Source organism: Ciona intestinalis, unplaced genomic scaffold (genome assembly GCF_000224145.3).
Source record: "Ciona intestinalis unplaced genomic scaffold, KH HT000095.1, whole genome shotgun sequence".
Taxonomy (NCBI): Eukaryota; Metazoa; Chordata; class Ascidiacea; order Phlebobranchia; family Cionidae; genus Ciona; species Ciona intestinalis.
The window spans coordinates 163,721-181,536 of record NW_004190417.1 but is presented as its reverse complement, the minus strand read 5'-3'; the positions used below and the strand labels follow the sequence as shown (position 1 = coordinate 181,536).

At 34.8% G+C, this 17,816-nt stretch overlaps 1 protein-coding gene and 1 long non-coding RNA gene across 2 annotated transcripts; both read right to left on the bottom strand.

The window, feature by feature from the left end:
* Positions 1–104: 104 nt before the first annotated feature.
* On the bottom strand, positions 105–11,427 carry LOC100178899 (F-box/LRR-repeat protein 15). Its single transcript, XM_002128811.4, has 5 exons — positions 11,174–11,427; positions 10,949–11,068; positions 5,461–5,598; positions 1,241–1,485; positions 105–893 (listed from the first exon to the last, which is right to left on the bottom strand). Exons 1-5 carry the CDS (start codon positions 11,333–11,335, stop codon positions 716–718), a joined length of 843 nt encoding a protein of 280 aa, XP_002128847.1. The 5' UTR covers positions 11,336–11,427; the 3' UTR covers positions 105–715.
* LOC113475077 lies at positions 3,657–4,681 on the bottom strand. Its single transcript, XR_003396817.1, has 2 exons — positions 4,331–4,681; positions 3,657–4,004 (listed from the first exon to the last, which is right to left on the bottom strand). It is a non-coding gene; the product is annotated as an uncharacterized LOC113475077 (long non-coding RNA).
* Positions 11,428–17,816: the final 6,389 nt, after the last annotated feature.

The window sequence follows — 17,816 nt, the reverse complement described above, 5'->3', positions numbered from 1 at the left end:
TCGTTAAACCGGTTCTGGCACAAACATGCGTCTTCAACGTTCTGTTTTAGAACAATAAAACCGGGCGTTTTCTAGTATGCTTTCGAACACGAAATGCGGAAATGCGTAGAACAATAATTTATTTCCTACTGCTAAACAACAGTGTCAGTTTTCATTTAGTTAATAAATTACATCCTTCTTGATAGACGAATGAAAAAACAAGAAAGAGCTGCAAAAAAAGAAAAAAATTGGACATTTAGGCAAGCAAACAAATAGGCATGTTGATTACAGAATAACAAAATAAATGGGACTAATGACAGAAGGATAACCTTAAATTTGGTCAACTAGAGCACCTTAAATAGTGTCATTTAAAGAAAACATAACAAAGAGTTAAAATATTTAAACATATAAGTTTAAAATCAAAAAAGATCGAATAGAAGAATTCTCCCATTTACTCCCGCATAAGCACTTGTTTAACCAGTCAAAAACTTAGTTTTTCAGCCAACCAAACTTTGAATTTTTTTTTTCTGTGACATTGTGGGAATTAAAAAAGGACAGTTTTATATTTTTTTTAACAAAAATGTCCAATAAGGTAAGTATATCCTAATTTAAACCTTTCAACAAAAGGAAACCAACAACAATATCTAACGAGTTCGATTAAACACATTGCGTTCATAAATTGAAATTGACAACACATATCAAAGTATTTAACACGTAACTTTGAACACCATATATATTACACCTGTAGGTTGACATATGGTTGAACCAATAGCCTCCTAGAAAAAGTCTTGGGTGGAACTGGTTTGTCTATCACAACATTTCGAACCCTTAGTCGGGCCAGACTAGATTCCGATATGTCTCTACAGTCCTTCACATGTAGTAGGTGTAGTTTCTTGCAGTATTCACCTATTTTCCTGAAACGATTGCCATTAAATATTTATTAACAACAGAAATGTAAAACCTCCTTTTTTGTTTGTGTGGTTTTTAGATGTTTTTGTACCATGTGTGGATTAGAGGAAATACAAATTCAAAATGAAGTAAACTTAACCCTTAAAAATCCTCCATGAGATTTTATCAAAAAGTTAACTTTCACTATAATGTCATCAGCTTAGCACAAATTGAAAAAGTTTGTCTCCGAAAGGTTTAACTGTGACACATAAGTATAAAGGTAAACACGCCAAACTTGTTATTCCAAAAATAACTATCTATCTTCAAAGATGACCTATAGCATATTCCGAAGTAAGAATGTAGTTAAAATTACCCAATAGAAGTGTTGGTTATTCGCCAACATCCAGAAACCTTTAGTGTTGTCAGATGTTTACAATTAAGTGCCAGTGAGTCTATTGAACGATCTGTGATTGGATATACATTCACCAACGCAAGTTTTTTTAATTTTGTACATTTTGCAGCCATTGTAATTATGCAGTCATCATCCAGCGACCAGCAACCACTTGCATCCACATCAATCAGATTCTGATTACTTGAAATAACAACTTTGAAAGTATCCTACATGTAAAAATACATTATTGAAGTAACAATACTTGAATAAACTGTTAACACAAAGTATTAGGTAAATGTATAAAGGAAAAAAACATCGATGCAATTGACTATGAAAAAACATAAGTTCATAAGTGGCACGGTGGAACTTAAACACTAGTTGCGGCACCAGCACACATTAATTTGATATTTAAATATTTAATTTAAAACTAAAGTAATGGTTTAGTCGTGACCAGGTTTCAATATCATTTTAAACTTTAGCAGAACATATTTCAGTGTAAACAATAAAAGATGTTATCTTGAAGCCTTCATGTGAGGGTTGTAGCAATTGACACGCTGAGCACCGGGCATGTTAGTAGCTTTCTGTCGGACAGTTGTTTGTTGTTCTTATTATTTGCAAAACTTTTTCACACATCTCAATTTTGTCATATCTTGATTAAAATCAAAGTGTAATATAAGTTCATAAATTTTCAAACATATTTCTTTTTCAACTGAACATAACTATTCACCCTTTATTGTACTAACTTAATCAGAAAATAGGGTTTCTTAGACATACCTATTCCAGACTGCTAAATCGGCCGGGGTGCAATGTGTGGGATTTTCTATAGAAAAAAATTCACTCAACTTTTATTGTTTCTAGTTTCTAAAATACTAAAGAAAATTCAAATTTTATGTCTGATTTGGTATAATGAATGCTTCTTCTTCAAAACTATATAAAAAAATTGTAAAGCATAGAAATCATAGTGTTTTAATTTTTCGATTTAACATAGCTTCATAATATGCTGACCCAACACTTTTTTCTTATTAGTTAATTTTTTGCACTTTTTTATATTACAAGGTTTATTATGTATCACTAGTACTTACTGTGCCATTTTTTTATAAAAAGTCATTTTTTCGTGTTTAACATTAGGTTTGAAAATATGATGAATCAGCATAATCTGGTATGTACCTAGCATAGGTTCAATCAAAAAATTAAAATATAATAAAGTCCGTGTTTTACATTTTTTTTTATATATTCTTGAAGAAGAAGCATTCAATATACCAAATCAGAAATAAAATTTGAATTTTCTTTATTCTTTTAGAAATTAGAAACAATTAAAGTGGAGTGATTTTTTGGAACTGATATATCGGTAGACGTCTAAGAGGACCATGTTGGCTCTTTGACGATTTTCACCTTCAGCTCATGTTCAGTCGTCAAGCCTATTGACCGTTTGTATGCATATTTCGGGGTCGTAGTTCCAGGCATTTCTGGCATTCGTCTTGTTTGTTGTAGCAAGTGCAAGTTGTCAAAGATGCTGGGCGTTGCTGCATCTTGGTATTTTAAATTTACCTTTAAGGAATTCTAAATCTTTTCTAGACAACAATGTTTGATGAATATTGATCTTTAATGCTATAAAAAATATTTTTCATGTAATGCTTCAAGAAAAACCCCAAAGGTTTTGAATTTCGTATATTTTTGGTAACAATGGTTTGCAGGGCCATAACACATAAGTATACGAATTATGTTTTATCATTGTTACAAGTGTAGCATTTAAGTCCATGTATATATACGTACATTTTAGGCTGTTTGAGACTAAATATGAACGTCTGCTTTAAGATTAAGTTATTTTTGACCAATTAACTTGTTGCCCTATTATTATCAGCAGTTTCTGGCAATTTCATTTATACTTTATCCCAAGATTACTATTTTACAGTGTTTTTGCTACTGTTGCTGCTGAAAGAAAACAGACAATGGTTCAGATGATGATTTAGTGTCTGATTTTTACTCATAACTATGATGTTGTAAGGTTTTGTTTCATCCAATTCCTAATCTTCTGGGTCTGACGAATAGTAAAGATAAAGATAAGGAAACATTGGGTGGCAAATACTAAATAGTAATAATTCACTTCCACACGAATGGAAAAACAATGATACATCACTGTTTCTTGCATTCACATTGCTTACTGTTGTATAATTCGCAAATTTCATCTGTAATTCATGACTTGGACCAAAATTAATGCGGCACCTAAATGTTAACTATATATATCTTAGAGATGAGGTGAGATACAAACCATTTGACTTTGGTAAAGTCCAATAGCTAGGGTCCAATAATGGTTTTATCCGCATTATCTGAGAGCCGAGACATTAGCTAAAAACCTGTTAATCAAGATCGAGTGCAGATAAAAGTCGGCGCACCACTATTGACCACATGCCACCAAAGGTTTACTCAACTTTTACACCATTATAGAATCCAGAATTACAAAGTTGGCAGATTAAAATGTAGTATTGTCGAGTAGCTGTCTTGTTACGAATATGTATAAATCGTGATGGTTTTGCACAAAAACATGTTCGGTTTTGGTCAGAAGAAACCGTTAATCAAAATCGCACAAAACACATGATTTCCGAAAACCATAGATTCCTTAAAATAAGTACTGAAACCTTCAATGTCCAAGGTTTGTAACTTGAGTCCGAAGGGTTAACTTGAGTTCTGGACTAAAATGACTTCCAGAGAAGCTAGAGACACAATCATGGTATCCATATTAGAGTACCTGAGGATGGCGAGTTCAATAGCGTTACTTTTAACACTATCCGAGGTCATTTTCAAGGTCAGAAATTATATTTTACAGTCAAATTACTGAATTTTAACCACTTTTTAGTTTGTATCGCTTTTAGAAGTTGTATAGCTGGCGATTTTATGGGGTCTCTGTGTTGTTACTGATTTTGGGGACAATAGGCTATGAATGTCGTTGCAGTTGCTTTGGTTGCAGAGGTGACTAGTATGGGACGCCCTATGTGAATGTCATATCCTTCCTAAAAGATCCTGGATGGGAAGAGATGAACATTGGCAATGCCAAATGCGAAAGAAAGATTTCACCTGTAAAGGGGTATCAGTTCGAGTTGGTGGCAGCAAACTACCCAAAGCACTGCCCATAATACTGCCTGAAGTACAAAATCAGCTTTAAACCAGGTGAACTCAGCCTGAAGCCCAACACAACCATCTACGTCAGAAAAAAAAGCTGAAAGCTTAAAAGGTGCAGGCAGCTGAAGAGGCCGCCGACAAGAACCAAGATTTTGACCACTTTTGCGCTCAAATTAACACTGTAACCAAGAAAAAGAATTCAAAGGGTTGTTCACTTGTTGTAAATGAAAGAACTGCTTGACCACATGTCCAGTAACATCGGTTTTTGACAGGTACAGGCGTTACTGGTCATTTACGGCATTAAAGCTGGTGTAATATTAGCTAATTTGAGCACAAAAGTGTTTAAAATCTTGGGTCTTGCCTGTCGCCTCTTCAGCTGCCCGCACCTTTTTAGGTCTTGCTTCTGATGTAGTTGGTGGCATTGGCCTTTAAGCTGGTTCTTCAAGTTGTTTGCCGCCCCCTACTAACACCACGTGGGTCATAGTTTTCTACAAAAGCAACATATTTGGAGTTCCCAATTAAGAACATGTAGACTAAGTGATGACCAACCACTTTTTATCTATAATAACTTGCAGTATCTTGAATACAGGTATTAATTTTGATTAATACTGATCATTTCACATGTTTCGCTATAGTGTCGAATATCGGTAAAATATCGGTATCGGTGGAAAAAATTGATATCGGTCGGTCTCTAGTCTCTAGGTTCTCTAGAAGTCATTTCAACCCAGGACTTAAGTTAACCCATTAAATTCCCACACAATGGAATCTTTAGAGCAACAATTGATCATTTAGAAATTTTAAATCTGATATCAGCAGTTGTCTCACATTCGTTTATATATTAATATTGAAATGTGTTGTATTGATAAGTATGGAGTAATTATATGGTAATGTAATGTTAAATCTATTTTTGTAAGAATTTTTTAAGGAGAAATTTCTTCTATAATTGTTAAATTTACTCCAGGAAATGTTGCAACCCAATTCTCAGGGTAGGCTTGCATACCCAGCACAATATATATAGACGGCCCTGAATACGACAAATTACAAATGATCTGTTTGCTTAAATTGAATATTTTATATATATTTACCTTGTCTATCCAATGGCAGCCATGAATCGAAAGTCTTGTAAGAAATTGGCAGTACGAAGCAAGAGTGTGCAGCGAACGATTGGTAAGCCGTGAGCAGTTAGTAATATCAACATTCTTTAACATTGGGCATCTGCAGACCTGTTTTTAAAAAATATACACAAATGTTTTGTTATTAAAATATGTATATATACAACAAGAGAGCAAAGCTTTAATGTGTGCGCATGTATTAAAATATTTAGCACAATAGTTATTAGCCCTATTACGACAATCGATGGCAAAAGATAATTTTGATTTACACCGACCACAAACAAACGTTACTCTGACGATCGCCGTTCTTCGTTTTTGGAGCTACGTAAGTAAAAGTATGTATAAAATTTTTGAGGGTGGTATTTAAACACCAAACAGCCCCCTCTAAATCCGCCACTGGTGTGACGTATTATCACGTCAGAATGATTAAGTTGGCAAGACCTGGCAACGAATTACAGCACTGCACATACCCAAAGTATTTGGGAATATGGTGAGTCTAATGTCATTTGCTATATGCAATAACTATACGATTATAATGTATTACTGTACTATAATACTTCACTTTGAGATTATTCGCCCTAATTTTTTACAATTTCGCGTTTGCAATATTATTGCCGCGAAAATAATTTGCTAAAATAATTTTTTTCGCCTTTTACTGCAATTTATTACCAACGGTTTTTCCAAATGCAGCGGCAAAACCATTGGCAATTGCCGATTGCCTGCCTGAGTCTCCAGTGCTGGTTAATTTTAAACACTTTCATAATACAAAATAAAGCTGACACTCTCTTTGCGAACTAACGATACTTTAATGCGCTTAGGTGAAAAGGCAAATATCAAACCTGCTTTCAAGCAGCTGTAGACTAGATAATCGAGAGGACAATCGCTATTATAACACAAATTTTCAACAGGTGAATAGCTATTATGTCGTAATCAATTGCCAGGTTAAACAATCGCAATTATGATGCAAGAATCCAAGTGTGAATCCCTACTATTACTTAATAAACCTGCTGCTTGGCTAAGGAAGACATCGTGAATATAAAACAGCAATACTTCTGGTTCAGATCTAGGTTGATTATTACGCCTTATATCGTTAAGAATATGTTGTAGCAATAAAACATTGTTTGTTTATCTGAATTCAAATGTATAGGCCGCAAGAGAAGACGCGTTTTATGAATTCTAATGTTGCAAGATGCAGAAACCATATAAAAAATGATAGGGATGTGCCGAGCCGAGCCCGAACTCATAAGCTCATCCCCGAGTGCTCCTTTTTCGACACTTAACACTCGGCTGAAAATTGGGCATGGTACCTAGCCTTATGCTACTGCCATTAGAGCGAAAAATACTAAAAATGAAAAAAGTAAAGCTTTCTCTTTAATTATTTTTCGTTCGTTGTGAATTTTCTCTCTCGCAAGCAGCGAATCGCAACGTTAGCGAATTTGCCCATATCAAATTACAGCCGGTGTCGAACTACAGCACGTATCGAGCGCCCAATGTTTCCATATTCGATTTAAAATAAAAAGCGAAAAACTTTTGAACTTTTTTATAATGAATTAAAAAAAAAAACTGCTGTAACAGTTATAAACAATTTTTAATTAAATATAGTAAAGTGGGGTAATAAAAAAATAATGGGCTAATTGGGGTAAGAAAGGACAACCCCATAACCCGCTAAAAAAAATATTTTATCACAAACACAGCCCTGGAGACTCACGTCGGTAATTGCCTTGGACAAACCGTCGGCAGTTTATTGCCGACGATGTAGTAAAAAACTCAAAAAAAAAATTTTTTAAACAAAATATAATCACAGCAATATATTGCAGACGCGAAATTGCAGAAATTACAGGCGATAAAAGCTTAAAGTGAGGTAATATAATACATATAGTATGTCGTATATACCAAATAAAGTCAGGCGCACCGATTTCCTAACGCACCTGCGCGTTGACTATGACGTCATTAACGTCCTTGTATACGTGCGGCGCATAGGTTTTTTTCGGCGGAAATTGGTAACACGACTTTTCTCACAGCTGTGTGTAAAATAAATGTAATTTGAGGTAATAAATAGCCTAAATATGTTCCAGAAGTAGCACTGCTGTATATTTAGGATGTTTTCCTCAGCCAAGCGGCATGTTTAATACGAAATAGTAAGGATTCACACGTGGATTTATTGCACCATAATAGCGATTGTTTGACCTGGCAATTGATTACGACATAATAGCAATTCACACGCTGATTATTTGCGTCATAATAACGATTGTCCCTTTGATTATTTAGCCAGCAGGAGCTTGAAAACAGGTTGGGTATTTGCCTTTTTACGTATGCGATCAAGTAAAGGATTGATACTTTTGCAATAAATACTTTGACCTGGGCTATGAAGCAGACGATGTTGGTAATGTTTCGTGAATTTGGTGTTAGCAATAGGAATGTGTTGAAGTTGTAAAAGCTCAGGTTTGCCGTGCGCCGAGATTCAACAAAAAGCTCAGCACGAACTTATGGCGTCATTAAGGAGAAAGGCGTTCGAAAATATGTTCCTTTTTGGACGAAAAGCGTCGCTAATTAAAATCATTTAGAACACGTGGGTTGCCGTGAAAGAGAAGACGTAATGCAGCACTCTGTATTTTTTCAATATAAAGTTTAGGAATTTATGTTTTTTTATTAAAAATCAGTCTAATCAGATACGAAACATTGGGCGCTTGTGTTATATGATACCGACTGTAATTCGAGACGGGCAAATTCGCGCTGACGTTGCGATTCGTGACGTCACGCCCGGCCACGCATCTTTTAAATCCTCGGCATATTGCCGATGTTCTTTTATACAAGTCTCCAGGGCTGCAAACAGCTTTTGTGGGTAAAAAGGACATTTATTTGGCTTATTTTTTTCCTAACTGTTATTCAAATTACTAAGTTAAACAAAAACTTGACAAAAAAAACGTTTTATGGGGTTTGTAAAAGAAGCATTCATTACACCAAATCTGAAATAAAATTTGGCTTCTTCAGTAGAAACTAGAAACGGTCAAAGTTCAGGCGTATGAGAATGCATTCCTATTTAGCTCAAAAGCGTCGCTAATCAAAATAATACAAGGCACATGATTTTAAAGACGTTTCGTAATTTTTAGTATTGGAAATTGTAAAATTCATATAAAAAATATTTAATTAAAAACTATTTATAACTGATGCAGCCAGTGTGGCAACCAGCGCGTTCAAAAAGAATATGTCATGCAGATATTTACGTCCAGTCAACGTTATCTCTGACGCGATACAAACGCTTTAGATAGTGTTCTTGCAGACTAATATATCTATTCTACTTTATGCGGTAAATTAAGAAACGTCTTTTTAATAAATGAAACATTGGTGTAAGTTTTACGCATGTCCATCGTGGATAATGTAACGATTATTTACGTCAGAATAACTTTGATAAACCATTCCGATTGTTACATTACAAACGAGATTGTTATAAAACAATCGTGTTTTGTTCACTTCCATATGATCTGTAGTTTTTGTATAATTTTTGTTTCTGATGATTAGTTCAAAAAAATGCAGGTAAATTGCAATTATGTGAATTTTAATTGCTGTAAATATAATAGCGAAGAGCGACGCTATTAGTAAACTAGAACCAACAGAGATTGTAATATAATATTAAAAAGTATCGTCCCGGTCGAGCTTGGATAGAAGCCAAATAACATTGTTTGTTGGCACCGCACAAAACCAGAGTTTCATTACGTCATTTTTCACAAGAATAAATTCACGACGATTGCTTCGCTTGTTACGTGTGGAATGTATGCTACCGTACGCGTCTCCCTTTATTTCCTTCGCTGGTGCAGAGCGTAAAAAATGCCACGCTCATACATGATGTTTCGATCTCGTGGTTGGTTGGGCAGTGAGCACATTCTTCCCGATTATTATTTATTATATTATGAAATGTCATAATTAATAGTTATGTTGTAATAGGACAAGTAACGTAACAACTGAATGAAAAAATGTTCCAACTCCTAGGGAAAGAATGTAATATTTAAACCCATTATAAAGATACGGAAACATCTCGTGTAATTCGACATCAGCTATAATTTGATACCATCAAATTAGCTGACGTTGCGATTCGTTACTTGCGAGAGAGCAAATTCACAAGAACGAAAAATAATTGAATAGAAAGCTACGCTGACTAGTCTCGTTATCTTTTAGTAGCTTCACTTTTTTCGGTTTTAATATTTTTTCGCTGTCGTGTGCAACATTATAGCAATAGCATAAGGCTCGTCGCTCGGCCCAGATTTCAATTTTTTTCCATTGAAACCGATAATTGACACTCTAAGTCTAACAAAACATATGAAAAAATCAGTATTAATTAAAATTAATAACTCACGATGTTACAAGTTTTAATAAAGAAAAAATGGTTGTTCTGCATGTTCTCATTAGGTAACATTGTATGTTTGCTTGTCTTAAATAATGCATGTGGACGTTAAAATACAACGCACATAAAGGCTAAACTACAACGCATGTAAAGGCGAAACTACGACGCACGTAAGTTAACGGCTAAACAAGACGCCCGGGAAGGCAAAACTAACACAAATAAAGAACAAGTAGGACGCACGTCGGTTCGCACAAATTATTTTATATATCAGTGTATCATCCTCGCGTTTTGACCGATACCAACTATCGGTAAAACGTAAATATTGTCTGACCTCTAGTTGTCAACACCCCCAAATATTGACCAAGTGTCCGCCATTACTTTGATGGTACCATTAGGTAACATAGGGCCATCTCTATCCATATACAAATTTTCATTTTTGGTTGGCATGCCCATTTAAGTGTTTACTTTTTCACCATTGTCATTTAGTAAAGAAAACCTGCTTGACGACAAATAAGAACTAAAGTAACAGCACCAATGTACCAAAACTAAATTTTAACACATGGGACTATACAGAGAAGACGGAAAACTTTTTCTGCTAGGTGTCGGTAATTATTTAAATTAAAAAATACGGAAAAACGAACAAAACAGCACTACAAAGTGTTAATAAGTGTAAAACAAATTAATTAAATAATAAAATTAGCTTTCTAAATACATAAAACACTAGTAAGAACATATTTCCCACATTAGGTTGGTTATATACGTTCTTACGTTGTGTTCACTGTTGTCGAGTCTGTGGTGTAGCGGTATGCGTGCGGTGGTAAACTCTCTTTGTTTCATTTTTATCGGGTTCGACTCCCGCACAGTGGAATATTTTTTTATATTTTTTTTCAAGTTTTTTTTTGTTTGGCGAGTTGTTGGGGTTAGCGGTTAGGGGTTATCGGTTAGGGGTTAGTGGTAGGGGTTAGTGTTAGGGGTTTATATCTTATGTGTATAAACTGTGAAACTAACTGCTCCCCATAGAATAGAGAAACGAATTTGTCATCGCCTCGTAGCGGAAAAAAAATTTTCCGTATTCTCTGTATAGCCCTACGTATTTTTTATTCTGTGAAGTTCTAAACTTACCACGGATAAAAACAAATTGTCATCAAGCCAATGTTTTGAATTGTTAAGATTTAACTCTTGCAAAATGTTGTTTTTTTTAGTCATAAGTAGAAAAGCTTCTGGGGTAACATCACAACTGTGCTGTAAAGCAACAAATGTAATTAGAAAGGATTGGTTACTGTTGCAAGTTAAAGAAATAAATAATTAAATAAAGTTTAGATTTAAACAAATATTAAACAATCTTACCTCAGCTAACTGCAGCTTTCGGCAAGTCATAAAATATTCATCCACCGTTGTTTGGTACTTTTTGGATACTTCCCTTAATAAGAAAACCTCTTTTATAGATAAAAAATCCAAAATCTTTGGAAACAAGACATCATGAAACGGCAGAGCTAGCAACATATCCATAATTACCACTCAAATTTACAAACAGTTTGAATAAGAGTAAATTATTATTGATCTGAAGTTGACAAATAACGTTAATGTTAAAGCATAGCCATAGTTTAATTATAGACATCTTAACAATAGGATGTCTATGATTATTGTTAAGATGTCTATGGTTTAATAATACAAGGGATCAAAGATTTAATGCGTGAGCACGTCCTAAACTAATAATTACCATAGCATTAAGTACCCCCTTAAGGCGGGTTCACACTACGGGCGATAAAAGCGCTGCCGATCAAAGAACATAGAAATCACTGATATCTATGTTCTTTGCTGTCGATGGGAGAGAGCGATTGAAAAAAAAACCAGGAAGGGAAAATCATCTCCACGGTTTAATTTACAGCGAAACAGTTAACGCGAAAATTGTTACTTTTCGCGCCAAACCCGTTCATCGGTAGCGATCATCGACAGAGTAGAAGCTGTTTCTAATCGATTTTCTGTCGCTCGTATCGCTAGCGATGGAGGAAGTGAGGTCAAAAAATCGCCAGACTCTTTCGAATCGCCAGCCATCGGCGCTAGTGTGAACCCGCCTTTATACCACAGCGGCCGACTGAACTCGATCGAAAACTTTTATTGCATCCCCACTTTAATGGAAATAGATTTTAGTCGTAAATCGATGCGAGTTCTTTCCCAGACAGTATAAGCGCTGTCTCCAAAAACCTGATTACCTGATCTATTGCCCTAATGGTTATGGCGCACGCTTTGGTGGCCTAATGTCCGGTTCGATTCCGCCTGCCGTAACAATTATTTTGGATTTATTTTCCTTTAATACGAGGTATAGGATACTCGAATACTGTGTTACCAACGAGTTCCCGATGCATGGCAGTTTACTTGACTCGCAAGCGTTAAATCATTGTTTATTCAATAACTGGACAGTTTTATACACTATGGTTTATAAAACTAAGCTTAGTTAAAATCAATGTATCGAATACACTCGATTAACCAATGTTAAAGTACATTTTAAATAGGAAATGGCGCCATAAACAAACAAAGTAGTAATCGTTAATTACTTGTTAATTATGCGGTTTTCTATTCTGAAAACTTGGTCTAAAATTATAAATATATATTATGATTTGATTTCAATACGTCCACCATGTCCACTATGCCACTATGTCCACTATGTCAACCATATTTTTGTAATGAACATAGCGGACAAAGTAAATGTTGTGGATATAGCGGACATATTGAACATAGCAGACACTAACTAAAGGGTCCCAAATGTCACAAATACCCGTGATCTTGTTTTTGACTTTTTTCGAAACAGAAAACAAATTACCGTTGTGTTTTAGACTTTCAAACGTTTAAATTTCAAACCTTTAAAAGCCCAAGCTTTACCTCAATTTTCTTTTTTACGTAACATTTTATTGGCTGTAGGAGATTGTTTTATTGGGATATTGCAAAAATAGACAGTAGGTATACCCAGAATCTGGATTCTTCAGCTACATTGCAAAGTAGATTAAGTCAAATTGATTTCTTTAAATTCAATAAAAAAAATATATATACGCCCGGTTCGTTTTGTATGAAATACATTTGTTTTGTGTTTTCTATGGATGTATAATTTTTCTGTGGCATCTTTATAGATCGCAATAATTAACACTTTGACTAAAACGCATAATTATACGTGTTTTACAAACCGACTTCCAGCTAACATGTTATAATGTCGCAAGCCCTATTTTTTATTAAATCGAAGCCACTGCTGTTATATTGCATATAATTTTAAACCTATTTGGGGTTGAGACATTATATTTTGACAAAGAATATTAAAGTTTGACAAAGAATATATAAAAAAGTTTATGTATATTAGCTTATTGCACACATGCATCAGTATTTTGGATACTATAACAAATAAAGAAGCATTGTATGAAATACAGTTCTATGTTCAATAAATTGTATCTGTCTCGCCAACATTTATAAAAGTTAGCAGATCATAAAGTCACACGATATGTTTAACCAGGTGACCTGGTTCAACTCACAAATGTAAAAAATATTTGCATGAATTAGTTCACTATGAAACTCATTTGTGTATAACAAAAAGTAAAACATGTTATTGTATGATCCCAACAACTTTAGTATTGCACATATTAAAACGGTGATTTAGGATTGGCATCGTGATTCCCATTTTTACAAAATCTGGGGTAACGTGATTAACAAGCATTTACGATCACAGCTTAAAACATAAACAAACTTTATTGAATAGTATGATTAGAGTATGAATGAATGAATAAATGAATGAATGAAATTTATTTCGTCTTTTCGGTCCTGATAGCGAAGAACAAGAGAGTTGACAAAGGTGAAAAAACAGGCAGTAACGGTAAAACAACAATTGTTAAAGCACGCTTATTGATAAAAAAGATAGAAATATTGTTTTGGATAAAAGGCGTGACCGTTGAATGAATGAATGAAATTTATTTCGTCTCTTCGGTCACGATAACGAAGAACAAGAGAGTTGACAAAAAGCGAAAAGACGGGTAGTAACGGTAAAACAACAGTAGTTAAAACACGCTTATTGATAAAAAAAAAGAAATAATGTTTTGGATAAAAGGCGTGACCGTTACACCCTACATACAATACAATGTAAAAATTTTGTTAAGAACATTTAATTAAACATATTAAGGTTCTAATTGGAAGAAAAGTGTGCGTAAGAACACAACCCGTACAATGAGGAGAGTCGGCCTTAAAGGAGATTGATCCAAAGATTGGAGCATGATGGAAAAACAAAACCCCCGAAAAGAAATTCCACCAAAGTTAACAGTAAACAGTTTCGAGTTCACACTTATGTAAGATTTAGAACGAGTGCATTACACTAATACACATCACAGTTTAAAGAACTTGGGATAAAAAAGAAAATAAAAAAGAAAAGTGGGCAGCAAGTTTAATGTCGGGTTAGTTGCGAGTTGTTGCTTGAATCATGACCATCGTCGCTGTAGATCAATCTTTATGATGCCTGGAGCTCAGGTTAGTGAAGAAGGGTTCTTCCTGGTGTTGGTTAAAAACCTGCAATTTTAAGGTACTTGGGGTAGTAAACCTGTTAGAGGGATATGAAGAATAAGATAAAAAAAGAAAAGGAATATGTAAATGAAATTTTATAAGAGAATTGCATAAATAGAGAAGAGATACATCAACATACTCGAATCAATGAAATATTGAAATATGTACAGAACTGAGTGACATGCAGATGGAAGTGTGCTATATAATAATGATAATAATGTGAGCTATACACAAAGCGGTACACACTATAGACGATACAATGTGAAAATTAAATAAACAACATTTAATTAAACATATTAAAGTTCTAATTGGAAAAAAGTGTGCGTAAGGACACAACCCGTACATAGGGGGGAGTCGGCTTTAAAGAAGATTGATCCAAAGATTGGAGCGTGATGAAAAAATAAAACCCCCAAAAAGAAATTCCCTCAAAGTTTACAATAAACAGTTTCGAGTGCACACTTATGTAGGATTTAGAAAACAAGTGCATTACATTAATATGCATCACGGTATAAATAAACATTGGAATAAAAAACAAACAAAAAAACAATCATAATGACAAATAAATAAAAAAACAAATGGAAAATGGCCAGCAAGTAAAATTTCGGGTTTGTCGCAAATTGTTTGAATTTGTATTTATTATCCCTTTTCCTACAACGGTCGACTGAGCTCGATCAAAAAAATAACTTAGAAATAACGAACAAAGCGGGTTTCAGTCGCCATTGGTGACTGTGGAGCAGTAGATAGAATGCATTTATTCGTGTATTATAACTCATTAAACTTAAGACTTATAAGGATTGAAAGCATATGTGTAAATACGCTTAGTACAACTCCTGTACTATGTGTTGACATGTTAACTTACATTAGTTAACCTTGTCGTCGCTTAAAGACCCTTTTTTGTGAATTTGGATATACTGTAATCACGTTATATTATAGGTACTGTTAGAAGGTATACCTTAATATTATAATATTATTCAACTGTGGCGGCTGCATTATGATTTATTGCGAGCGGTAAACTAAAAGAGCGGAGAAACGAGAAACGCGGTTTTTATACCGTAGATAACCATAGGAAAAATGCACCCGTTTACCTTCGGCGCACACACGCTAAATGTGCGGTTTTAAATCTGAAAATTTAGTCTAAAAACTATAAATACATATTACGATTTGATTTTAATTAATGGATTTAAGAATAAATCCTGTAATTAGGAATTGAGATTGGTGCGAAAAAAAGTCGCGCAAAAAAACAACAAGAAAAACTATTCGACGAAACAGCATCTATATGACCACTACCGTGCTAAAAAAAAATGATTTAAATTAAGGGTTAAAAAACTAAGAATTGAGATAAGTGCGGAAAAATCGCCGGAAAAACAACCACAACAACATCAAGTACAACTGTTTGACGAAAAAGGTTCTATGTATGACCACTACGTGCTCAACAAGAACAATTGTTCGATGAAAAGGGATCTATATGACCACTACCGTGCACAAAAACAAGTACGAATTCGGCAGGACCATGGCGCAAGCAATACTAACTTTTGTTAGGACCAACGTCCATTAGTCTTGGCCTGACATTTTTTTAGGGCGGAATTGTAAACGGAAACTGTCTGAATACAAACCATTTTTAAAATACTTTGCAAAGCGAAATAAACAACATAAACAAAAGACTGCCAGTGACGTCATTTTGATGAGAAGTGTTTTCACTTTTTATTAAATCTAAGAGATATACTCATTCTACTAGAATCCGTCTTACTTGTGCATTTAAAAGTTACAGATTTCCTAAGCACTTTGTGGCTAAAAAGCCGCGGTATTCGGTAATAATGTTGACTCCGTTTGAAAAATTGTTACAATAGGGAAACGATTTTATAATTTTTAGAGATACCTTCACCCTACTAGGACCCGTTGTGCTTTTGCATTTAAAAGTTTTTAATTTTTCAGCAGGACGATATAATCATCGTATAAATAGGTGTACGATCTAGAATCTACCTAGAGAGAAGAAATACATTACGAATTTAAACTTCATTTATTCCTATTCAGTTTTTTTCAAGCCCAATGCACACTGCCGTCGTTAACGCCTTCTGATCCGACGCCGACAGGTCGTTACGTATGCTAATGCAGACTGCGTCAGAGCATACGTGGAGAAGTGAAATTTCGAGACTCTACCGACGCGAGAAATGCTTTGTACCAATGTGTACCGTTGGTTCAATCCAACTCGATGGCTAAATCCGACCCGTAAACCACTAGTCTGAGCGGATTGAGGATCGGTCGGCTTCAATCCGATCCGCCTTTTTCTCTTCGCCGAAAACGAGAGTAGCGGATCGATGAGTCGGATGCGGATCCGACTTAAACCTCCATGTAAACAGGGTAACTGTAACTGTAACTGTTAACATTCTATATGCACTTTAATTGTTCACTTCTTCAATACCACTTAGTGCTTTTTCACTGCCAGTATGCTGATATACTTGAGCCCTGTTTAGTTTTTCAGTTTTTCAAATGTTTGAATTTTATAACTCATTATTTTTCAGTGTTGGTAGTGTTTTTATACTTGTACCTAAGTTTTTTGTATGGTTACTTTTATTTTATACGTACACATGTTTTATTTTAAGTACTTTTATATGTAAACAGTTTTTAGTTTCAGTACTTGTGTTTTGACACAAAAATAAAAAGTAAAACTATATGTTATGTTATGATTATTTGCAAGTAGCAGTGTCTGGTTTGACATATTAAGCTGAATATATACAAAATAATCAGTTCAAAACAATAATAAACAGTTTTTAGTTTCAGTACTTGTGTTTTGACACAAAAATAAAAAGTAAAACTAAATGTTATGTTATGATTATTTGCAAGTAGCAGTGTCTGGTTTGACATATTAAGCTGAATATATACAAAATAATCAGTTCAAAACAATAAACCAATAAATCAGATGTCATTGGTCTTGAATACACAATACGTAACTGCGAACTGGCCGTCGGAAGCAATGTGTATGTCCATCGTTAACAATCATAAACGTCGGTTCAACGCATCAGGGAGCAGTCGGTTAAGGTTTGGGGATTTCCCTATCGTTATCGTATCGTTTGGCAGTGGGGTCCTACTAAAACACGCCCGGCGGGGCCCGGTGAGGCCCGGTGGAAAAAAATATACTAAAACACGCCCGGTGCGGGGCCCGGTGGGGCCCGGCGGGACCCGGTGAGGACCCGGTGTTACGAGTCATACTAAAACACGCCCGGTGGGGGGCCCGGTGAGTATTTCTTGAAACGGGAGCTTTCCCTATGCAAAAGCCACCAAAATGCGTGTGTGAAACAGAACTTGTGAAAAAATTGGAAGATATTGTCTGTCTTCAAGGCATAAAGATGGCAATTTTCGGTGATAGAAGTTACATTCTTGCTTCGCACGTCATCGCTGAAACAAATGTGCATAGGAAATAAAACATGATGATGAAAATGGACACGTAATTCGCAAGTCC